This window comes from Salvelinus alpinus, chromosome 10, assembly GCF_045679555.1.
Source record: "Salvelinus alpinus chromosome 10, SLU_Salpinus.1, whole genome shotgun sequence".
NCBI lineage: Eukaryota > Metazoa > Chordata > Actinopteri > Salmoniformes > Salmonidae > Salvelinus > Salvelinus alpinus.
In genome coordinates, this window is record NC_092095.1 from 54627292 (window position 1) to 54652208 (window position 24917).

A 24917-nucleotide genomic window follows, 5' to 3' on the forward strand; every position below is an offset into this window, starting at 1 on the left:
CAGCATGGGTGATGTGTTGCGGTTTGACTGGTTGGTCTCAGATGTGTGTCTGAGAGAACGTTTTGGTCCATACATACAGAATGGCTGCATCTGAAATGGCACACTAATCCTTATGTAGTTCCCTGGTCAAATCTAGTACACATATATTGTGAATAGGGTGCCATTTCTGACACACACTGTGCATCTTGCCTAGCTGCCAGCTGTCACTAGCTGTAATTTTTCAATTAGTTATGCCATGGTTGATGGCACTTCTGATACTCCTTGAAGCCTTGTTTTCCAATCACGTTAAAATGACCCTCCCCATTTGATGAGGCATTCAAGATTGAGTAATACTTCCTGATTAAAAAAACGAAATATATGAATGTTGTCATATTTAAACACGTTTATAGTTAATATCTACCTGCCACATGGTACTAGAGGTATAACATTAGCAGTATTTTGTTCCAGTCTAGCAAAACGAACATGATCAGAGAAATGTCTATAACTGTTATAAATATAACTGTTTATATAGGCTACTTATAAACCTTATCCCTATACTGTAATGTAAAGTGTAACAATTATAGACGTTTCATTAGGTTCGTTTCAAGAGTATTTAGAGTTCATATTCCCTACATGTGATACGCGTAACCTTAACCAAATTGGTTTTTGTGTTGCGCGTAATGCTACTTGCGCAGCTCCAGTATCTTCACATCTCAACATCCAACGCCCAATAATATGGATAGCGACTACCACAGCTCAGACAGGTCTGAACTCGCTACCCAGTACCACCCTATGCTCTCCTCCAGTGAGGGGCTGAACTGAATAGGGGAACCTAACACGTTCTAATAAAGAAACCACAGGGATGACAAATCTGTCAGAAGCAGACGACTTTATCGACTCGGAGGACTCATTTGGTGACGGCGACAAGGGAAGCAGTAGGCAGTCTGCTCAAGAGACCGTCTGTGACATTCGTCATACCTTCCATGGATCTACAGAGGGACGGTATCCCTCGTCTCAGCCCAGCCAAGCTCAGCCCGCGTCTGCTACCTCGCCTGGTACCATGTTCCCACACCGGACACTGCACGGAGCCACCTACCCGGCCCTTGCCATCACCAGTTCGGGTCACTACATGGCACACCATCCTGTGGTCACGCAAGGCTCATATAATAGCCTCTTGACCACCACGTCACCTCAAGGCTTCCCAGCGCCCGGATACTTTTACGCCCAGCCATATGGGCATGGCCACCAAGGAGGTGCTTTCCACAAGAGCTCAGCAATGCAAACTGGGATGGTTTTTGGTAAAGCGCAAGTTTATCTCTGCAATAGGGCTCTGTGGCTCACGTTTCACAGGCACCAAACAGAGATGATCATCACTAAACAGGGGCGGTGAGTATTGACCCGTTCCCTTTCTCGCCGCCCTTGCCGTTATGTTGGCTTATGTCAACATAGTGGGCAAACTGCTGTACTTATTTGGACGAAGTAGATTGACGTGTTTATTGAAAGCGCGTGGGGTTTATTAACAAATTATGGCAACAGGAATTGTTCAAATTAGAATTAATTTCGTTCTCTAAGTAAAATTTTAGCGCGATTTGGGAATTTGTAAAGGAAATAAAACTCCTATGAATCTTTTTTTCTACTTCCAGACGAATGTTTCCATTCCTGAGCTTTAATATATCAGGGCTTGATCCGACGGCAAATTACAATATTTTTGTGGACGTCAGTCTCGCGGACCCTAATCACTGGCGGTTCCAAGGAGGACAGTGGGTACCCTGCGGCAAAGCTGACTCAAATGGGACAGGCAAGTGATTTTACTTTTCTTTTCCCCCTTCTATTCTCTCCAAGTGAGGTTTTCTGACAAAAAAGTGAGTAATGTCTTCAATAATTAATTTATAGGGAATAAGGCCTACATGCACCCAGACTCTCCGAACACCGGCGCGCACTGGATGCGTCAAGAAATTTCTTTTGGAAAACTGAAGTTGGCAAATAATAAAGGGGCATTGGAAAGTGCAGGGCAGGTAAGTTTTTAATATGGTCCTAATTTCGCACAGTCCCAAATACATATGTGTATATATATAAGGTGAAAGAGGTCTTGAAAAGATGCTATATTCAAGTCTGGAGACGTTGCATTGAGAGATTTTCTTTACAAAATAATGTTTTATGCATTTATCAACCATATTGTATGAAATAATTCAGTATTTATTGTCATACATTTTTTGTATTTAGTGTAAAAAAAAAACAATCTTCAAGTTGTTATTTTGTCTCTAGAGATGATCACAGATGTCCCAATTAACACCTGTTTTTCATGTCCTCTGTTCAGATGGTTGTCGTTCAGTCCCTCCATAGGTACCAACCCCGTCTTAATGTGGTCGAGGTGCACGAGGATGGGGCCGAGAACGCAAGTCAACCCAGACAATCATTTACGTTCCCCGAGACGCAATTCGTTGCAGTCACAGCATACCAGAACACAGACGTAAGGAAATTCGTTCTTTCAAATATTGATTTGTTTTTTTAATTGGGGCTAGGCAACATTTTTCCTATTGGGGTAAAAGTGGTTCACAGATTTTCAGTAGGCTAGGTCTTTTTAATGTTATTTTCCTCTTTCAGATAACACAGCTGAAAATAGACCACAATCCTTTCGCAAAAGGTTTTCGGGACAATTATGACAAGTAAGTAAAAATATATTAGCCTAGCTCATGTTTTATTTTGTAATAGCCTTACATATTTAAATATTATTCTATTGGAATTATTCGAATCTCAAATTGTGACTCAAATATGAACACATTTAAAGTGGTTTGTTTCGAGATTAGACTGCTTTACGCACGATTTTGCCCCATTTTATTAGTGACGATACTGTCACTCCTAAAACAACCATCGTTAAAAAAAGAGAAAGATTTCTTCATTACCAGCTAAGGACTACATTCTGATGTAAACGATCTTGAAAAGTATTACGGATTTGGATACACGCATGTTTTTGTTCCATTGGAAATTTGAGTTTACGTGTCAGAATTCCTGTGGACAGACATGTTCGATTTTTTTGCAAATATTCTCTTCAAATAGTTCGTTTTTTAAATCGAATGTAAGAAACTATTGGAGATGAATTAGGCTTAATGGTGTAAGACCTCCGGAGTGCTTTATACATGTGTTTAATAATTGCATGCCATTGTTACTTCATACTTGTGGAAACGTTTTATTTTAGGTCTTTCTCATTTGTATTATTTTCCAATTTCCTAATTGATTGTTTTGGATATGTCTAGAATCTACACAGGCTACGATAGTGACCGGTTGACGCCATCACCGAGTGACTCGACCTACGCTCAGTTTGTGCCCGGTGCCAGATATGCACTTGCTAATTCTTTCCTTCAGCACCAATTCGTCAGCACTTATGCCAAGTCATGTTTCCGCCCTAGCGCAGGAGCTACGTCTGGACTAGACTATAACGTCCCCTTAACTAACAGCATGCTGTCACCGCAAACCAGCGAGGAGGACACGATGGCGGCATCCCCGAGATGGTTTGTGACACCGACCAACAACAGACTGGACTATGCCTCCCGCACAAATGACGCGACTGGAAACACGGCCACTTTGCTGTCGTATGCAGCAGCTGGAAAGGCACTACAGCTGTCCGCAACGGACAGTTCGGGCAGAGCCCTTGCTTATTACGCAGAACCAACGGATTTTGCGCGTACCTCACCCCAGTATTGCGGTGCGTCTAGCCCGGCTCTGTCCTGCTGGACTAATGGACACGCTATTGGTACTGCGAACTTTGACGAGGTCCTCTCACTTTCAAAGGAGAGTTTGCCAACGGGTGTCTCTGAAGACGCAAAACCACAAGATATCTCGGAGTCTAGTTGGATAGAGACATAAACTGAATTGAAGAGATATTCCATCCTAGGTTATTGGCATCAACGAGAACAGTCTAAATACCCACCTGGACATCGTTCATTCGTTTTTTCATTAGACTGCATTTTTGGATTAGCCTACAGTGGGCTGTGGATATGACTGAAGTATTCAAATGTTAACGACAAAATAGTCTATTTAAGCTATAATAATGTATATATTTAACATTAGCTGTAGTCCTACTCTAGATGTTTTAATTGAATCCTGTTTTCTAATTTGACTGATTTGATTGGTTGATTTTTGATTTGTTGAATACATTTCTGGAAAGTGTTCATGTCTTAGCCTGCATTGAGTTTCATTGGCATTATGTTTTATTGTGCTGGCTTTAGTAGGCTATATAGGATCCACAATGTCTTTACTAGTGCAAAAAAACAAGGTTCTGAGTTATAACAACTGTACTTAAAGTAAGTAGCCCAATGCTTCAAAACACAAAGGACATATTCATAAATCAATGCCCAACGCAAAAAGGTCAAGAGGGAATTTGTTGTAGTCTTTGATAGGATGTACACTAATTCATTATCTAAAAATATAAATTCGATTAAAAGCAGATGGACAATTCCTTTTCTCTTATACCTGGTATGAAGGTTTATTAGTGCTGTTGCTGCTTTGCTTGCAGATGCGTGAGCAATGGAGCAAACTCAAGATGAAAGATATTCATAAGAGGACCACAATGGATATAAGTAATCTGAACTTGTTTTTTAATCCTTGATAATGTTTAATGTGTGTATTGTTGTACTCACATAGCTGATTCAACATATGTATTTTAAATTTGTCAAATAACTCATTTATTTGGCGACTCTTGAAGTCTTCTTTAAAAAGAAAATATTTAAGTGTTAAAGTAACTGTCCAGTGTTTCCAGATTTCTATGAAATATGACCTATAATTGACAATATGGGTGAAATACTTTTCCTTCCAAAAGATGATAATTAAATATGTTGAAAATAAGCTTTTCGGTGTTTGAATGGTGTGGGCATACCCCAATAACACAATGGTGGGGGCATATTAGTGGGGGTGTATACAGGTCATAAAAAATATTAATAACAAGTCAACCGCTGATTGTCCAACTCCACCAATGAGCCAACTTGACGTCACATTATATGCGGAAATAGTAAGCATTTTTTAAATGTTTTTTTCTCTCAAATGTATGCTTTGGCGTCAAATACGAGTATAGGACGAGTCAACAACATTATTTGAGTATGAGCCAACAAAAACCTTTAAAAGTGACATTTTCACTGGACAGTTACTTTAACCGTCATTGAGGTATTTACACAAAATTAATCTCGGTTAGCCCAGAACAAAAATCTTGCGCAATTTGCTCAACTGTGTTTACATATTTAAATATAACGTACATTATTTGCATAGAGCTTCCTATTGGTTGTTTATGATAATTTCCAAGTGGGAAACTCGGCCAAACTGGAAGTTTACGAGTTGTTTTTCCAGTAGTCTTTCTATGAGAGATTAACAGAAAGTAGTCGTGGCCCAATCCCAAACCAGGGACTGTTTACATAGCAGGTTAGGATAATTAACGTGGCAGGTTAGAATTAAAATAACAGGCTAGGAGAATGAGGTTAAGGTTAGGAAAAGAGAGGTTTAGGCTTAACTACAATGCTACAGTTGTCAACAACTGTTTTCCCCGGACGCTGACCATTAGATGGAGCTGTAGTAGACCTACTCAATCTAGTTACAACGTTAGAAACGTAAACAGACCATCAGTCCTGACATACCATCAATGACAACACGTCAGACATTTTTTTAACTTGAGAAATACTGCACCAAACACACACAACTGGCCGACTAAAACCTGCAAAAACGTCCAAATTAATTACAGATTTAAAAATATATATATATTCTCACTATTTTGAGGAAGTATTGACTTTGTTCCTATGGTGACCCATGGGGGACAAACATCATGAACTGCCACATCGAACCACACCCCCAAGAATGAAATGTATTTATTTATTTATTAATGAGCAGCAGAAACACATTCGGAATCTGAGCGTTCACTTGCTTTTTAGCCTTATCAAAAAGGGGTGAGTATCCAAAAATGTAATGGTATGCTGTCAAACCAGGCTCCAAAAAAAGCTAAAGGGGATCTATAAAGATTTGCTATGTATTCTCCTAAGGCCCATTGCTACTAGAGCAGCCCTTCCCCAAGACCAGCCTTCTGACTGACTTCCTGAAGCAAGGCCGCTGGAGAGGCCCATTGGAAACATCAATCTACCATCCACTGCTCAACCTGTTGTGAAGATATCAGGTGTGAATCAAAACTTGACTGGTTTAGGCTACACTTATACTGTTTAATTGCCTATACAAATAACAAACCATTTTTTGGGAATCATCTTTAATTGCATATCCTACCTTTTGGATTTCTTACCAGGTTATGGCGTAAGTTGTTCAGACATCTTCATATACACATTGTGGCTTCGTTGGAAGAGCATGACGCATACAACGCCAGAGTTGTGGGTTCGATTCCCATGGGGGACCAGTACGAAAATGTATGTACTCACTACTGTTAGTCGCTCTGGATTAGAGCGTCTGCTAAAATGTAAATGTATAAATACTTATCATATACTCATCTTGGTTCCTCTGGCGCTGGACCAAGAGCAGTTTATAGTGCTGGAAGGAGACTATATATGGACTTGATCCTGCCCTTCAAAGGGCTTCTTTATACACTTTTTGTTGACATTCTAGAATGTATCCATGTCAAAAAAATTATTAGTTTCCCCTTCACTGTCTGTCATCTTGAATTTAAATGAATGAGTGCATTTGAATCAGGAAATCTAGATTTCTGGATAGAAAGACAGTACAGTGCATTGTCATCATGGTTATGCGTGTGCCTCTTGGCACAGCAGTCCCCCCAGGGTGTCAGGCATAAGCATCAGACCTCCGAATAAGATTAGATCTGAAGGTACCAGCTCATACATACCTTGAACCCTCTCACTTTGAAGAACTGAAATGGCTCAAGATGGAAACAGGAGTCACTCAGATTAAATTGGGGTTTACCAACAAAATTGTCCATAACTCTGCCTCCAAATATCTAGGGTTGGACTAATATCCACTGTAAGCACTTTGACATGCAAATACAGGCCCAGCCTTACTCAAGACATTTTAAGACCTTTGCACTATCCTGCCGACTTTTTGTAAATATTCTGTAAATATCCGTTGCTTTTTTTTCTGATGTTGTGTTTCACATTTTAAAATGTGATCTTGTCATATTAACTATGACTGCTGCAAAATGGAATTGCTTCTTGAGGACATTAAAGTAGTCTGAATCTGTGTAATTATTTCAGCTCTATAAATGACACATCAGTACTTCACCAGAAGGAGCTCTTACTAACTTTGTTCCCTGCAGATTTAAGCTCTCCATGGGGAAAAACGAATGTGTGTAGTCTGCTGCAGTTCTGTGGAACAGTTTACCAAGCTACCTGAAAACTCATCAGAGAATAGCTTTAAGGTGTCCCAAACAAACCAGAAAATATTTGAGAAATACCATGGTGGTTTGATTAGGGGTATTCTCCCACGAGGTGACTCGTAAACGGCCACCTCTGTGCTGTAGATGATGTTGTTGTAAATGGATTGCTGTAAATTGCATTTGTTGTTTTTAATTGCATTGGGTGCATGTGAAGTGGTGTTGGTCTTTCCCACCTGTCACCTTGCTGAAAAAAGAGGACCACAATGGAAATAAGCCATCGGGGTTTATTTTTGTTTTTATCCTCGATTATTTTTGATGTATGTAATGTTGTTTCCGGCTGGAGCAGCCTACTGCGTTTAATTATCCAACACATTCTATCAATCAATCGATCAACAACTTTATCCTGAGTTGTACCATAGAATTGACCTGAAACGGGTATTCATTGGTTTTAATGGGCATTCATTTAAATCTAATATCTCGATGTGATTGGAGATATATTCGGTTTCTCTGTTGATATTTGTTTTTATTTCTAATATATTCCTGCTTGATTAATGTTGATCATTGAATTTGGAAAGAAATTAGCTGACTACTGAAAATTACGCCAATTTATTCATCAAATATTTCAGTTTGATTTGACAGATCCCATTGAACACCAGGTGGCACCAATGTAACGTTTTTCAAAGGATTTCAGTCAACGACTTCATAAATGGGTGAATGAATCAATGTGCTCTATCTCACTGCGCACACATGTGGGCCATGATAGAAATTGTTCATGGTTATCTTCATGTATTTTACGGTCCCAATTTTCCCTCATGGATTGCAATAGAGCAAATGAATTGCTTTATAGGCTAATTTCATGGGTCAGGCAGCAATCCTAGGATCCTTTGTTAAGGAACAGAACCCGAAATAGGCAACATTAAAATATAGTAGCCTACTTTTGTTTTTTGTGTGTGGTTAATTTAATAACAATAGGTCCTTGGTAGCGTATAATACCCTGCCTAATACCTAATTAAATATTGTCCCAAATGAACATAAATATCTGTCAAGATAGCTACTAGAGCCTACCTCTTGTATCCTGAGCTTATCCGGTGTCGTGCATTCATATCCTGTTCTATTGAGTGCAACCTGTCCTAAACCAATATTCTGTGGGTAATTTTTAAGAATAGGTCCACATGTGTGCAAATTTGGAGCAACGCGCGCCACGGTAGACGCAATCTATATCGTGCTGCGCTTCATTGCCTCACGTGTGCTCCACCTCGTCATGTAGCGCAAATTGCACTCTCCAAGCTTGAGCGAGTGAATGGGAAATCTCTACCCCATGCCTAAATGATGTAGGACTGGACGAGGAGGATGCTTATCTTAATTTGAGAAAATCAACCCAGTTTATATAAGGGTTCACCCTGATTTAGCCCGGCAACACTAGACAGAAGACAGTAGGAGCGTATCAAATCTACAGAGAAAGCGAGGCAAAGGAAAATATGGACATAACGGACCAAGGAGCACAAATGGAGCCGCTACTACCCTTGGTAAGGATGTCCCATAGGCAACATACAATAGGCAACCATTGTGTTTTCACTGAAAAATTGATTTCATATCGTTGATTGAGAATGTCTTGATGTGGGGATTGAACACACCACCATAGATCAGCCTGTGTGTGCAATACATTTGAAATGAATCATAGTATTTGTATGATATTACATTCGAAAATGACAAAACTGTAGTAGGCCTAATATAGGTAAGTAGGTTATAACCTAGTTTTATAGACCGATTTGCCAAGACAACGGTTTTATCCCAAATATCGAGACATCGTAATGTTTGTGACGATTTTTTTAGTCTGGACCATCCTGGATCTTTTTTGTTTGTTGTGCTGGACCAATAGACCTACATTAAATTAATTGTGTCATCAAAGTGGGCTAATAAAATTCCAGAATTTTTGTTGCTTAGTCTGCTACAACATCAAGTACCTCTAGAATACTGTAATTAACCTGATTTTGAAAGATATGGTCATCTTTATTTACCTATTACTAATGCATCATTTTCTTTATATCCACTAATTTCTCCTCTAATGCCACACCGGACACATTTTGTTATTAATAAAGGATGATGTAGGGCCATGTCTTGTTGAGTCTGCAGTTGATGTGTCTGTGGTATGCACTGTGGTTCCAGTTCATTTGGTCTCCTGCTGGATTACCTTATGGTGGAGCTGATTTAGAATGTCTGTCATCTTGTGAACATTCATCAGGACTCCGAGTCAGACACAACCTAAAATCACCACTGATCACCAACGTCTTCATAGGTAGAAGAACTATGGTGAAGTCCTATTCAGTCTGTCAATCACTGGTTATGATGCAAATAAAATAAGCCATTTAAGAGTTTCTGGACAGAGCCAGCTCCTATAATTAAGGACAGCTGTAAATTCACGGCCCCATGCTGTTATGGTAGTTTACTACTAGACATCGGGCTCATCTGATATCTGATTGGACCCATTAGGATCTATAGGTGTATTACTAAGGCAAGCCACAGACAGACACCACTCATCCATAAGAACCAGAGTTTTTTTTCTCTCTCTCACCCTGTAGGACACACTCTTTCTATGGTCAATCCTCGGTCATAGACAAGATTGATGAACCGTAATCTATACATGCTTCTGCATGTTGGACAGAGACCGTATGTTATTAAACGGGTGACGGCACTCAGTGGTGTCCAAAGACTGTGCCTGTTTCAGTGGTCAGGTCCTGTTTAGCATTCCGGTGATGGCGTGTTGAGGGATGGCCGCCGTGCTGGATTCTCGCCTCAAAGCCAGGGAGAGGAGAAATATGACTTTTGTTCAAACGCTGTTGAAAACATTGTTTCCCTTTTTCTGAATAGGTCATTATAAAACAACATTGATAAAGAAAAAGAAAAAAAAACATTGATAAATTACATTGATAAATCAGGCGTCTGTGTGAGCCTACTTAACCAGTGCTGTAGATTGCCCCCAGGTTGACTATGACATGGGATGCTTTTGTTCACTGACTCAATGCAGAGTGCAGTGCCCTGTCATCATAACTCTTGGCTGCCTAGCTGTAGCGTGTTTCCTGAATCCCAATGCGTTGCCATAGTTGCTAAGAGTCGTGTGTGGGTGCGTGAGGTGATAGTATGAGTGAGTGTTCTGTGGAAATCCTCACCGTATGACAAACAAAAAATGTCATGTAACTTGTATTAGAAACCTGGTGACTGGCAGTGATTGCATAGCACTCAATGACTTCCAGTGTGAAGATGCGTAACTAAGCAAGACTGGATTATGCATGGAAACAATGTCCTGTGGATTGATGTTGTACTTTGACCTTGTTATCTACAGGAACCAGGCCCCCAGAGCCCTCAGATACCTCAAGGAGACAAGAATGTGGTGAGTACTTCTGCTTTCATACCAAGCCAAGCATGCAGGATAAGTCCTACTACTTTTGCTCAGTGATACATGAGTCCTTTTGATTTCAACTACAGATAAGCCACTTCATGCAGCAAATGTGCAGGTATCCATTTAAAACTGTCTTGGTTATGAATATCACTGAACATCCATCTGGCATACTTCCAAAGACCTGAGTCAGAGTTGAGATAAGAGCTCCCCAACCACGACTTTCACAGAAATCAGTCATTGACATCAACGGGAGACTAAAGCAAAAACTTGAGTCAAGCGCTCTGATTCCACATCAGAAATATATATGCTGGCATATATTGGGCAGAGAGAGGGTGTTGGGAGTTAGGGCTGGAGACAGGAGATGGAGAGTGTGTGATGTAGTAAAGATGGGACGGATTGTTGAGTCCTAATCCTAGACACAGTCAGCCTGGCTGGTCTTCTGGCTGGAGTGGATCCAGTGTGGACAGACGGGGGAGGTCTGTAGAGCAGGGTGGGTATAGCAGACAGAGGTAGGCCTGTTCTCTTGGACATAATGTTCTTGGATCAGTGGGGCATCTCTGTCTGACTGGGTGATCCGACTGTGCAGAGCCAGCCCCACTGTAGCGAGCTAAGTGCCTAGACCGGCTGTGCGCCCTTGGATGTTTAATTATAGCGGATAGAGGGAGCAAGATGAAGAGAGAGGGGGAGAGAGAGAGAGGGGGGGGGAAGAGAGAGAGAGAGAGGGGGGAGGAAGAGCGAGAGAGAGAGAGAGGGGGGATGAAGAGAGGGAGCGAGAGGGGGGGAGGAAGAGAGAGAGAGCGAGAGGGGGGGAGGAAGAGAGAGAGAGCGAGAGGGGGGGAGGAAGAGAGAGAGAGAGAGAGGGGGGAGGAAGAGAGAGAGAGAGAGGGGGGATGAAGAGAGAGAGAGAGGGGGGATGAAGAGAGAGAGCGAGAGGGGGGGAGGAAGAGAGAGAGAGAGGGGGAGGAAGAGAGAGAGAGGAGCAGGAAGAGAGAGAGAGAGAGAGAAAGGGGGAGGAAGAGAGAGAGGGGGAGAGAAGACACAGCTAAGAGAGATGCTAGTGGTTTTTCGGCACATTTCTGATCGTTTCCCCAACAATCTTATTTATCATACGTGCCTAAATTGTTATTGATCCAGTACTACTACCACTGGGAATGTATGTCATTAGGTAGTGTAGCAGAAGAATTGCTTGAAGCGCTGGATCCATTTCCATTGCAGCATGTTTCTGCCACAGTGTTCCGCTGACCATGCAGCACAGACAGAGTACAGTAATGTCATAGGCAGGACACACACACACACACACACACACACACACACACACACACACACACACGCACACACACACACGCAGGATGACTGCAGAGTAGAACCACCTCATAACATGTCCCTGTGGAGGTGGGATGGATCAGATGTGGCAGGTGCAGCGGTGAGAAGTCCTAGGGATTTTCAGTTCGAACCCCACAGAAGAAGGGTCTGTGTGTGTGTGTGTTTTGCTTACCGTGACTTAGCTACAAGCCTCTCTTAGATAAGAGGGCCACAACACCACACAGCCCAGCATCGGTGATGTCAGAAGCTCGCTAATCTCACAGTGGATTGGTGGATGGATGCTTGTCAGAAAACATCGGAGCCCGTCTGGATCAGAGCTGGGCAGTCTGAGCACTTGTTTGTGTTGCGAAGCTGCTGTCAGGAGGAGGGTGGCTGGCATGGGGAAGAGGAACCGGTGAGAAGAGCCTGGCTCGACCTTACCGCCAATACCTCCAGCCGACAAGCACAGGTTCTGTCCGGGGCTTGGATTCTGAGCTTCCCTCTTGCGGTCTCTCGACCACTGTAAAACCAAGAAGAAATCTCGGGCATCCTTGCCCACACTGACGCGCCATGTTATCGGGGAGCTTGGACCCCAACTCCAATGGATTTAACTGCCAGGTACGCCTCTGGGTTTAGCCTGTGCCACCTGAGGGAGGTTGGCACATAGGGGGTGGCACAAAGAATGGGATGGAAATGCTGATGATGTTGAGGTGGCCTAAACTATTAGTTGTTGTGTCACAACATTGCTTGTGTTCATGTGAGAATATATCCTGATTGGCGTTTTAGCTCATATTTGGGGTTATGAAAATATACCACCGCAGACTTATCATGCACACATTCACGTCATCATTTCTCGACAGTGACATTGGACAGAATCCATATACAACGTTTTTGATGGATCGCAAACGGGCCATTTTACGCTTTCCTGAACGCTTTGGCAGATTAACATTGAAGTCACTACAGGGCAGAGTGAATGGCCTTCAGTTCAGTATTATAGTGTTGGTTAATGCGATGCCTGATCACTGCTGTTGTTCTGCAGTAGAGGCTAGCTGTGCTGCAGATCTCCTGGCATAGGAAAAGGTCCCGAGGAGCTACTGACAGATGGGTCTTGAGCACTCTCATTTTGCGAGTGGTGGGAGATCGAGCTAGAGATTATACCCACTGTCATGAACCCGATTGATCTTTGAGAGAAGCAAATGACCTAAACTGTTTGTGTTTGTCTCTGTCTTTGTCCGTTTATGGCGACTTCAGAAGCCTTGCTGTTTGTTGATGTCTTTTAGGTTTTGGATTAAACTGTGTTGATGTCACTAAGTGAACAGGGAAGCCTGTGATAGAGAGGTATGGCTTCGAGAAGCTCTGCTGTGATGCTGATGCTGAGCACACTGCCGTTGCCACGGTAACCACGGCCATCTGTAGGGATCAGACCTGTGACGACGTCTGCCCTTATCCAATCAGATGTCTCTGGTGTAAGGGGCGCCGCCCATGCTAATCCACTAGCTGTAGCTATATAGAATCCCCTCGGCTTGAAACACATGTACAGTACTCTCATCCACATTAGACTGATCTACAGTCAGTAATCCTCTATCCCGTAGATGAGGCTTTGTGAAAAGTCACATGCTATATATGCTTCTGATTCACATAGGGGTTGTTGGTCAAAATAATGAGTAGAGATGTTCTTTAATGTATACCTCATGGCCTAGATATCCTATGAAGGTAAATGTTGATCATCTCTGCAGGTTCCGTGCGTCACAGAACTCCCTGAGAGACACATGAGGAATGTGGAAATTGGGTCACAAGGCTGGTGTGTGTGTCCTGGAAAGCTGTATTCTAACCTACTTCCTGGAAACGGCTCGTGTGAAAGCTCCGGGGTGAAGTTTCCCCTAGGTACAGATTTAGGATCAGCATCCCCTCCCCCAATCCTAGACTTAACCATTAGTGGGGAAAAAGCATAGCTGACCTCAGGTCAGCGTTGAGGGGCAACTTCACCCTACACCCGTGTGAACAGATAGGTCTGTGATTTTTACTGGCAAGGATATGGGTACATAACCCAGGCACACCTTTTGGTCAACATTAGGAGACATCCTCTGTGTTTATTGTTTCTTAATGAGTTCCATAATAGTTCCCCCTGAAAGATAACATCAGCAGACCACCTCCTCTAGTGCAGCAGTCAATCATATTGTTCTCTCTGCCAGAGGTCAACCTGAAGTCCCAGGATGTAATTTTGATTTGTAGGTGGTTTACATTTTAAACAAAGACTTTGTTCACAACCGGGATGTGCAATCCTGGCCCTGTGGTTGCAGACTGTGTGTTAGCAGGCTTTTGTTCCAGGCCCGGATTAACAGTTCTGATTCAACTGGTTACATTTAGTGCATTATCAAACCAGTTCTTGTTCCAACTCAAAAAAAAAGAATGTATTTCCTGTCTTGAAAATCATAATCTCCTTGAATACGGTCATTCGAAAATAAATGCTCAAGGAAAAGGAAATCGCAAGCGAGGTTCTAGAGTGGTTATCGAAGAAAGGAATGACGTCCAACAGCGTGTTTCTGGGAGTTAAAGACGAGAAAGGAAGTCATTTTAAGCTGACAGTCATTTTTAAGGGAACTGGAAGTGTTGAGTGCAGTTTATTTCGGAACACATCAGTCGCTGGTTGAGAGACCTCGACACGCCATGCTCTGTGTTGAAAGCCATCTGACCATTTGTCTGTTTGATGAGAGCATGTCGTTATCACAAAATTGGACATGAAGAGATTGCTACGGTTCGTACTGGCCTAACATGTGAGGGGAACGCAGGTGCAATCGCTACACACACCGGGACCAGCTGGTGTGTGTGTGTGTGTGTGTGTGTGTGTGTGTGTGTGTGTGTGTGTGTGTGTGTGTGCTCACTCAGGTTCTATACTGAATAAAAATATAAACGAAACATGCAACAATTTCAATTTTTTTACTGAGTTACAGTTCATATAAGGAAATATATTCATTAGGCACTAATCTATAGGTTTCACATGACTGGGCAGGGGTGCAGCCATGAGTGGGCCTGGGAGGGCATAGGCCTAACCAATCAGAATTATTCCCCCCCACGCCTCCTCAGACGATCCCGCAGGTGAAGAAGCCGAATGTGGAGGTCCTGGGCTGGCGTGGTTACACGTGGTCTGCGGTTGTGAAGCCGGTTGGACGTACTGCCAAATTCTCTAAAACGACATTGGAGTCAGATTATTTGTAGAGAAATTAACATTCAATTCTCTGGCAAAAGCTCTGGTGGACATTCCTGCAGTCAGCATGCCAGTTGCACTCTCCCTCCAAACTTGAGACATTTGTGCTGTTGTGTGACAAAACTGTACATTTTAGAGTGGCCTTTTATTGTCCCCAGCACAAGGTGCACCTGTGTAATGATCATGCTGTTTAATCAGCTTCTTGATATGCCACACCTGTCAGGTGGATGTATTATCTTGGCAAAGGATACATCTTCACTAACAGGAATGTAAACAAATGTGTGCCAAAATTTGAGAGAAATAAGCTTTTTGTGCGTATGGAAGATTTCTGGGATTTTTTATATCAGTTTATGAAACATAGGACCAGTGTATATTACCTCATTTGTCATCACCTCCAAGCCTCCAGTGCTCCTTCGTGGGTCGTCCTTGTTACCAGTATCAGTTAGTACAGCTTATCTAGAGTTTTGATTAGATGGTATATACTGTAGCTACGCAGTGAGTTTTTCATAGCAGGTTAGAATTTACGCAGCAGGTTAAGAGAATTACCCTAACCTTAACCCTTATCCTAACCCTAAACTTAACCCTTACTCTAACCATTACGCTAACCCTTATTCTAAACCTAACCATAACCTAAGCAAGCAGTTGCTTATCAACAGATAGTTTGTTGATAGTATGATGCTCTACAGATAGAAAATCTGGATTATCCAAATCTGGACTGAATTAGGTTAGGAAAAGGGTTAAGGTTAGCTAAAATGCTCTCCTAACCTGCTACAAAAAGTAACTTTCGGTGGTAGCTGTACTCCATCTAGTCACAAGCCTTATCTAAGTCAATTAGCTTCCTGGTGGTCTGACCTCTCTCAGGTCTCAGGAAATACTGACTGACTTTGTTGATTCCTAAGGTCACAGTCACACCCACTCCATAATAGTGCATTGATGTCAGAACTCATTAGAGTGAGTGGTGGCTAGTGGGGATACAGACTACTAGGTTTGGCGGCTGATTTGGGTCAGTGGTGTATTGTATTGATAGGCTAGCTGGCTGGGGGAATGAAAGCGCCACCTGTGAAACTGTAATTCTATTCCGGGCCACCTGCTGTTTGTAATCCGTAGAGGGATTTTGGTTTTGGAGGCTTTCGGCTTGATTCTTGTTTTTTGTTGCTTGGTCACTGTCACGGAAAAAAGCGACAAAAAGTACAATTTGACAGACAAAACCGGTAATCAAGTTGCTGGAGTAAATGAAACGATTGTGTTAATATTCACTTTTGTACCTTTTCACTTTATAAAGAACGTGTGTCCTTGATGTTTTTGGATTCAACGCAGGAAACCTGTTCACAGGGTTGTTTATATGAGATGTTTTATTGTCACATACGCCGGATATGCCCTGCAATAGACTAGCGCCCTGTCCAGCGGGAGTACTTGTACATCAATCTGCCTCACGCTACAGAAACAGGAGATAGCCTCCTGCGCTATGGGCCATTCTGGCTCGGACAAAGCTTACTTACTAAATAGACAACCGATACCCCTCCCATCCCACCTCTACCGCCAAATCTGTATATCAGCAAATATAAGTGTATTGGATGCAGTCCAGATTAAAGGGGGACTGTTGTAAACTTCAATTAAATCGTTTGATGAAGCTCTTCCTTGTCCCTGTTCTGTTCAGGGCTCTATTTTCAAGGCTGTGTCCCAAATGGCCCTGTGGACCTACACTGCACAGATGATACATACAGTTAGTCAGCTTGACAGGAAGGAGCAGAGTGCATCAGTGAGCAACACGTGTAGGGAGATGGGGGAGGCTGCTGTAGCTCTGAACTGAATACCAAGCAACTGTACGTGTTTCTCCTCCTCTGTCTCTTTCTGTCTCCCAGAGAGACGCTTTAGGATAAGAATAAGACTACGCTTTCAGTAAATAGTCAAATGACACATAATAAATCATGGATAATTGCTGATGGGAAATGCAGAAAATGCAGCTACATGCCATTTCTAATACATCTATGTGGAGTGCATAGAGTACAGGAGAATGCGCCTTGGAATGGCCTTGGTGTCTAGTAAACAGAGAGGAGAGAAGCCAATGGCAGGCATATTTCCAAGGTCAACCCTGAACTCGCCAAATGTGGAAATCACATAGATGCCAACCTCTTCGTCCTCCTTTGGTTTTCAGTCCAGGGCTACAGCAGCTTCCCCTTCCCCCTACATGATGTCAACTTCCTCGTCCTCCTTTGGTTTTCAGTCCAGGGCTACAGCAGCTTCCCCTTCCACCTACATGATGTCAACTTCCTCGTCCTCCTTTGGTTTTCAGTCCAGGGCTACAGCAGCTTCCCCTTCCCCCTACATGATGTCAACTTCCTCGTCCTCCTTTGGTTTTCAGTCCAGGGCTACAGCAGCTTCCCCTTCCCCCTACATGATGTCAACTTCCTCGTCCTCCTTTGGTTTTCAGTCCAGGGCTACAGCAGCTTCCCCTTCCCCCTACATGATGTCAACTTCCTCGTCCTCCTTTGGTTTTCAGTCTAGGGCTACAGCAACTTCCCCCTACATGTGTTGCTCCGCTCATTCCTATCAAGCTGACTAACTGCCTGCAGAACTAGGCCTGGATATGCGTTTGTTAGCGTGCTCATTTCTCTGTGCATTTATGTGTGTGTGTGTGTGTGTGTGTGTGTGCGCGCACGTCCGGGCATGGAGAGCAACTCCCACCTCACACTGGCTGCTCTGATGTCGTCACCAAGTAGAGAGCATGATAGGAGCGGATTTAATCAGTGCTGTGTATATCTCATCCAGGGTTAGATCCTGGGATTTACACACCTATGGCAAAAGGTTAGCATTTGTGGGGAGATGAAATCTGTGGCGGGGGGGACGCTCTCTCTGCCGCTCTTCCGTCAGTGTTCTGCAGCCTGCAGGAGATCCCGTCCCCAACACCATGCTATTAAGAGATAGAGACAGAAACCTGCTGCAGGCCGGAGATGCTGTCTCGTTTGTCAAACTGAACAGAAGACACGGAGCACCACTCCGTCCTCCTATAGTGGTCCCGGCACAGAGAAAGACAGTTGGCGTTCTAGACGGATTTATTGACCTCTTTTCTCAACGTGTTGATCTAACGAGACTTCAGCATGAGTTCATGAGCAAAGTCTCTGTTAAGATTGTGTTGTGAGCCTCCCGGGTGGCGCAGTGGTCTAAGGCACTGTGCCACCAGAGATTCTGGGTTCGAGTCCAGGCTCTGTCGCAGCCGGCCGCGACCGGGAGGCCCATGGGGCGGCGCACAATTGGCCCAGCATCATCCGGGTTAGGAAGGGTTTAGCCGGCAGGGATATCCTGATATCCTTGTCTCATCACGCACTAGCGACTCCTGTGGCGGGCCGGGCGCAGTGCACGCTGACCGGGTCGCCAGGTGTACGGTGTTTCCCCCGACACATTGGTGCGGCTGGCTTCCGGGTTGGATGGGCATTGTGTCATGATGCATTGGGCTTGGTTGGGTTGTGTTTCGGAGGATGCATGGCTCTCGACCTTCGCCTCTCCCGAGTCCGTACGGGAGTTGCAGCGATGAGACAAGACTGTAACTACTACCAATTGGATACCACGAAATTGGGGAGAAAAAAGGGGTAAAAAAAAAAGAAAAAAGATTGTGTGGTCAGTGGTGGAGTCCTTTCCATTCCAACTCCCTCAGATTAGGAGGTGAATTGAAATTTGATTCATTAATAGAATTAGTATCATGTAAGATGAATGAATTGAACCTACTTATGAATTGAACCGAGATTTATCTCCTGAATTCACTGAATTGAAATTGAATTGGCACTCAATATTTGATCAGACCCAGACTTTATAATAAGACATTCTCATAGGTTATTTCATTGTTGTTATATCAGACCAAACATTTTTCTAATGGGCTAGCAGCCAGGGAGCAGGAGGTGGGGGATTTCATTATGATGTCACTGAGAACGAGGGGATTTCCCAGGGTGCCATGTGTCCTTCTGGGGATAGCAGCAGCAGGGTCTGCCCCTGGTCACCCTTCACATTTCTCCAAGGGTGGTCTCTCGCGCTCCACTCTCTGCTATGACAGCCATGCTGCCTGATAAATCTAATGACATGACAGTTTTGCCCTACATCATTGAATAAACAAAAGCATGCATTTGTGACTTTTTAAATTCCGTGCCCTACACCAAAGGGACTCTGATTATAACATGGCTGATTAGGACCTCTGTCTGTCTTTCTTTCTTTCTTTCTTTCTTTCTTTCTTTCTTTCTTTCTTCCATTCCTCTTTTAATGCTTCTTCCCACAGCCTCTATACTAGAGATCTCAGTCGGACAGTTTCAGCTGTACTTGTGTCCGACTTCTCAGATAATCAGTGAGCACACTGACACTGCCCACATGATGGGTCAGTGGACCATTCCTTGAAGAAAGACGTAAATTAATTGACATCCAATATCACATTCACAAACAAACCAGCCCTGAAAACGTCTGTGTACTTTCTTTTGATAATTCCTTGATCTTCTTCTGAGAAATCACTCTCCTCATTTGAGACGGTCTAATGTGATCCAATTTGTAAGTCGCTCTGGATAAGAGCGTCTGCTAAATGACTTAAATGTAATGTAAATGTGATGTCTAAGCCCACCCGGCCACAACCCACCCAACCCCACCAACATCTGTCCAGAACATTCCCATGATCCTCTAGGCTCAGTCACATGGGCGCCCATGTGTGGGTGCCTCCTCTCTCCAGCAACCTGGCCTGGGTTAGCCTAATCTTCTTCAGCATCCAGGACTGGCTGTGTAGGACCATCTTTGATTGGTCTGTAGCCACAGTCATTCAGTCACCAGATGCGTATGTAATGGATTTTTATTCCCTGTATAGTGCACTGCTTTTGACCAGCATTCTAAATGGAATGCAGAAAATACACAAGCATTTGTAATACTGTCCAGATTGATCTGAACTGCAAAGATGCTTCATATATAATTTCTGTAGTATATTTTTGTTATGTTAATAAGGGGGGGGGGGTAGTAGAGTCCAGGGCCAGAGTCATGGCCAGGGTTACTTCCAGCTGTGGGGTAGAGCCAGTCTAAGCACAGGGTTACTTCCAGCTCTGGGGTAGAGCCAGGGACAGGGCCAGGGTTGCTGTGGGGTAAAGCCAGGGTCAGGGCCAGGGTTAAGGCTAGGGTTGCTCCAGCTGTGGGGTAAAGTTAAGGCCAGGGGGGCTTCCACCTTAACAACCTCTGCCTGGAGCTTAGCAGGCTATAAACAGACAGAGCAGTGTAACAGCAGGACAACAACACATATAGCCAAACTAAACAATAATTTGGGACACAGCTCATTTTGGTCCAAGTATAATGCACCTAAACTGCTTCACATTTGACTTCTGTGGTATAATTTTGTTATGTTAATAGGCTCTGGTGTCTTACAGTTGAAGTCGGAAGTTTACATACACCTTAGCCAAATACATTTAAACTCAGTTTTTCACAATTCCTGACATTTAATCCTAGTAAAAATTCCCTGTCTTAGGTCAGTTAGGATTGCCACTTTATTTTAAGAATGTGAAATGACAGAATAATAGTAGAGAGAATGATTTATTTCAGCTTCTATTTCCTTCATCACATTCCCAGTGGGTCAGAAGTTTACAAACACTCAATTAGTATTTGTTAGCATTGCCTTTAAATTGTTTAACTTGGGTCAAACGTTTCAGGTAGCCTTCCACAAGCTTCCCACAATAAGTTGGGTGAATTTTGTCCCATCCCTCCTGACAGAGTTGGTGTAACTGAGTCAGGTTTGTAGGCCTCCTTGCTTGCAAACACTTCTTCAGTTCTGCCCACAAATGATCTATAGGATTGAAGTCGGGGCTTTGTGATGGCCACTCCAATACGCGTTATGTTCACTAGTTCCAAAACATCCGGTGATTTTGCAGAGAGCCACATCAATTTACAGAAATACTCATAATCAACATTGCTAAAAGATACAACTGTTATGCATGGAATTTTAGATCCACTTCTCCTTAATGCAACTGCTGTGTCAGATTTCAAAAAAACTTCACGGAAAAAGCACACCATGCAATAATCTGAGTACCACGCTCAGAGACCAACTCAAAGAGATATCCGCCATGTTGTGTAGTCAGCAGATGTCAGAATAACATTATAAATATTCACTTACCTTTGATGATCTTCATCAGAATGCACTCCCAGGAATCCCAGTTCCACAATAAATGTTTGTTTTGTTCAATGAAGTCCATCATTTATGTACAAATATATCCTTTTTGTTAGCGCGTTTAGCCCAGTAATTACAATTCATGACGCGCGATCACTAGGTGCAGACGAAAAGTCAAAAAGTTCCGTTACAGTCCGTAGAAACATGTCAAACGATGTATAGAATCAATCTTTAGGATGTTTTTAATGTAAATCTTCAATAATGTTCCAACCGGAGAATTCCTTTGTCTTTGTGAACGCACCTGGTCAGCTCGTGGCTCTCTGGCAGACCTCTGACTCATTCCCCTCTCATTCGCCCCCACTTCACAGTAGAAGCCTCAAACAAGGTTCTAAAGACTGTTGACATCTAGTGGAAGCCTTAGGAAGTGCAATATGACCCCATTTCCACTTTATCTTGGATAAGCAAAGAGTTGAAAAACTACAAACCTCAGATTTCCCACTTCCTGGTTGGATTTTTTCTCAGGTTTTTGCCTGCCATATGAGTTCTGTTATACTCACAGACATCATTCAAACAGTTGTAGAAACTTCAGAGTGTTTTCTATCCAAATCACTAATACTATGCATATCCTAGCATCTGGGCCTGAGTAGCAGGCAGTTTACTCTGGGCACGCTTTTCATCCGGACGTGAAAATACTGCCCCCTACCCAAGAGAGGTTAAAGGCACAGTCAACTTAGTGTATGTGAACTTCTGACCCACTGGAATTGTGATACAGTGAATTATAAGTGAAATAATCTGTCTGTAAACAATTGTTGGAAAATTGACTTGTGTCATGCACAAAGTAGATGTCCTAACCGACTTGCCAAAACTATAGTTTGTTAACAAGAAATTTGTGGATGATTGAAAAACTAGTTTTAATGACTCCAACCTAAGTGTATGTAAACCTCCGACTTCAACTGTACCTTTTGGAAGCTGTGGGGTAGAGCCAGTGTCAGGTTCTGAGGTGCTTCCACCAGCTGCAGGCCTGAACACATCAGAGTTCTATAATTAAGCGACATGATAGGAATAATACAACCACTGTTATCTGTAGCTCATTTCCATGTCTGTTGTATTACTAATACACTGTTGTTATATGGTTCTACACCGTCTAACCAAAGTGCTGGAGATTCACTGTTTACGTTTTCCAATCGCATTAAGTGCTGATTACAATCTAGTCTGATTAGATTGTCAAATGATGCAATATGGAAAAGCTCAGTGGTGTCCAGAGATTATTTGAGTGTAGCATTGACTTGTGCTTAGAGATGATTGTGAATGAAGTGTGGCTGATTACCAAAGGGAATTAACTAGCATTACGCGGCATCTGTGAGTATAGCCCTGACTCTCATGTTTTACCAGCTTTCCACTGGCACCCAGCACCTCCTATGTCACTTCATGGTATTTGGCAAAAAGATTAAGCCTACAACCCCCTGGACAGAAACATGTTATTTTGGGGACACTCACTAGCGAATAGTACGCAGACACACACATATATATATATATATATATATAGATATATATATATATACACACCCCATCAACCCTCTGAGACTCTCGACCCCACAACCAGTATTTCTCCTACAACAATCCTAGCCATTATCAGGATAGTCTTTTGGGTCAAAAACAGTGTTCCTCTCGGCAGCTGTGTGAGAGTCAGTATATATCTGACCACGCGCATGAGGAAGCATCCTTGTAAAAAAAAAAAAATAAAATGTGACTAAAACAATAAAACTATCTGGGTAGTCAGGGAAGGTGAATTCATAAAAATTGTGATTGGCCACATTAGTTGCCATGGTGACTGTCTGATGAAGTTAGCCTCATGAAGCTGCTGTGTGTTTATTTAAGGACTCATCCTCTTACAGCAGGAGGATGGCAGGACGCCAGAGGCCTCTTATATAAGCGTTTTGGCTTTTTTTTAAATTCAAATGTGGCTCCGTGTACTGAATGGTCATTTTGACATGGTGGAATGGTCACTGGGCCAAATTCACCACTCGTGTGCTAGGCCCATTAAAAAAACAGCACTCTGAGCTTTTTCTGTGAAAATCTCTTTATGTGCAAAGGAATGGTTCTCTTTATACTGTACATACTGTAAATATATGTGCGTATTAAGTCGTTTGGACCATGATGTGGACTCCAAGGAACTTGAAACTCTCGACCCGCTCCACTACAGCCCTGTCGATGTTAATGGGGGCCTGTTCGGCCCACCTTCATCTCTCTCTCTCTTTATCTTTATCTATCTCTCTCTCTTTCTTTATCTCTCTCTCTCTCTTTCTCTCTCTCTCCCCTCTCTCTTTATCTCTCTCTCTCTCTTTCTTTATCTCTCTCTCTCTTTCTTTATCTCTCTCTCTTTCTCTTTATCTCTCTCTCTCTTTCTCTTTCCCTATATCTTTCTCTCTCTCTCTCTCTGTGTCTCCTATAGAGGACTGATGAGGAGGCGGTCCTGGACAGAGGGGGCACTCGCTCCATGCTCAACACCAACTTTGAGAAGGAGGAGCTGGAAGGTGAGTCAACATTAACAGTTTAAGGGATGCATCTCAATTAGTCTAAACTGGCTTCCTCCCCTTGTCTCCACCTCTACCTAACCCTATTCTGCTTTTACATAGTCTGTGACTTCATATCACTTATGGGTGGAAGGAGAGGACGCAAGTAGACAAGGACCGGGAGCAGGTTAAGAAAACTGGAATGCACCCAGTGACCTTTCTCAGACACTCTGTGTCGCTGTGACACTGTATTTGCTCAGGAGTAGTATTCCCTGCTACCCCATAAGGAGACCCTATGGATTTGTGAGAGAGGACACTGTAGTGAAGACGAGATACACACACACACACACACACACACACACACACACACACACACACACACACACACACACACACACACACACACACGAATGTCTTAATACGTGTGTCACTTTCATGCCACAGAGAGCAGGATGGGAGAGAACAGACGTTCCATCACATCAGCAAGTTCACAGGCCTGAGAGATGTTGTGATCATTTTATAGAAAACCTCCTGTCTTGACTCACAGACTGTAAGCGGCAGCCAGGGTCCTCAGTGTTTCAACCAGGCATCTCCTAGGCTGCCCTATTGTCTTTCATAATAGTCTCTACGACACATTCAAAGGGAGATATACTCTATTGTACTGTGATATACCATGTTGGATGTTTTGTTGATGTCAGTGTGTTGCCGGCTGACTCAGAGATGCATGTTGTGGTTGTTGTGACTGTAACAGGCCACACGCTAAGGCTGTCACACATGACGTTTCAGGGAGACATATTGCTAGAATCATCCTGTCCTTGACTTACTGCCTTAGTTTCTGGGCATGGTTGTTTTTGTTAAACAGTACTTCCACTGAGTAGTGCTGTTAAAGCAGGCCTGGAGGTGGGGACAGAGATATGACAGAGATATGACAGAGATATGAGTGGCCAGGGTCTTGTCCATGTCACCCTGTGTACCCTGGCTCTCCCACAGCTGGTTTGAGACCTAAAGGGCAGGCCATTTTGGCTGTTTTAGCTCAGCATTGGAGTCAGCATAGATTATGCTCACCCTGGTAGAGAGAGAGAGAGAGAGAGAGAGAG

The 24917-nt window shown here is 43.2% G+C and overlaps 2 protein-coding genes across 6 annotated transcripts in view; both read left to right on the forward strand.

Annotated features, from left to right (window-relative positions):
• Positions 1-114: 114 nt before the first annotated feature.
• On the forward strand, positions 115-7152 carry LOC139532260 (T-box brain protein 1-like). Of its 2 annotated transcripts, XR_011666528.1 has the most exons (7): positions 115-1365; positions 1623-1777; positions 1873-1994; positions 2297-2449; positions 2584-2645; positions 3234-6130; positions 6254-7152. XR_011666528.1 is itself a non-coding variant. In XM_071329654.1 (6 exons), the coding sequence occupies exons 1-6, from the start codon at positions 842-844 to the stop codon at positions 3841-3843; spliced, it is 1626 nt and encodes a 541-aa protein (XP_071185755.1). In that variant the 5' UTR covers positions 115-841; the 3' UTR covers positions 3844-7152. The 2 variants fall into 2 exon arrangements, 1 of the variants encoding a protein (XP_071185755.1); XM_071329654.1 differs by having other exon boundaries at positions 3234-7152.
• Positions 7153-8408: 1256 nt separating this feature from the next.
• LOC139532258 (sodium-driven chloride bicarbonate exchanger-like) overlaps positions 8409-24917 on the forward strand; it is a 45895-nt gene continuing 29386 nt past the window's right edge. For 2 of the 4 annotated variants that reach the window (XM_071329648.1, XM_071329646.1), the window contains exons 1-3: positions 8410-8814; positions 10629-10676; positions 23760-23841. In XM_071329648.1, coding sequence (XP_071185749.1) covers positions 8767-8814; positions 10629-10676; positions 23760-23841 — 178 coding nt within the window. In that variant the 5' untranslated portion in view covers positions 8410-8766. Of the gene's footprint in view, positions 8815-10628; positions 10677-12353; positions 12606-23759; positions 23842-24917 lie in introns of those variants that run through there. The other 2 variants (XM_071329647.1, XM_071329649.1) reach the window with 2 other exon arrangements.

Bases quoted from the DNA above. Each gene is read 5' to 3' on its own strand.
- LOC139532260 (XM_071329654.1), top strand. From the start codon at position 842: ATGACAAATCTGTCAGAAGCAGACGACTTTATCGACTCGGAGGACTCA. The intron at 1,366-1,622 runs GTGAGTATTGAC...TTCTACTTCCAG, and splicing joins ATCATCACTAAACAGGGGCG to ACGAATGTTTCCATTCCTGA. The intron at 2,450-2,583 runs GTAAGGAAATTC...TTCCTCTTTCAG, and splicing joins CAGCATACCAGAACACAGAC to ATAACACAGCTGAAAATAGA.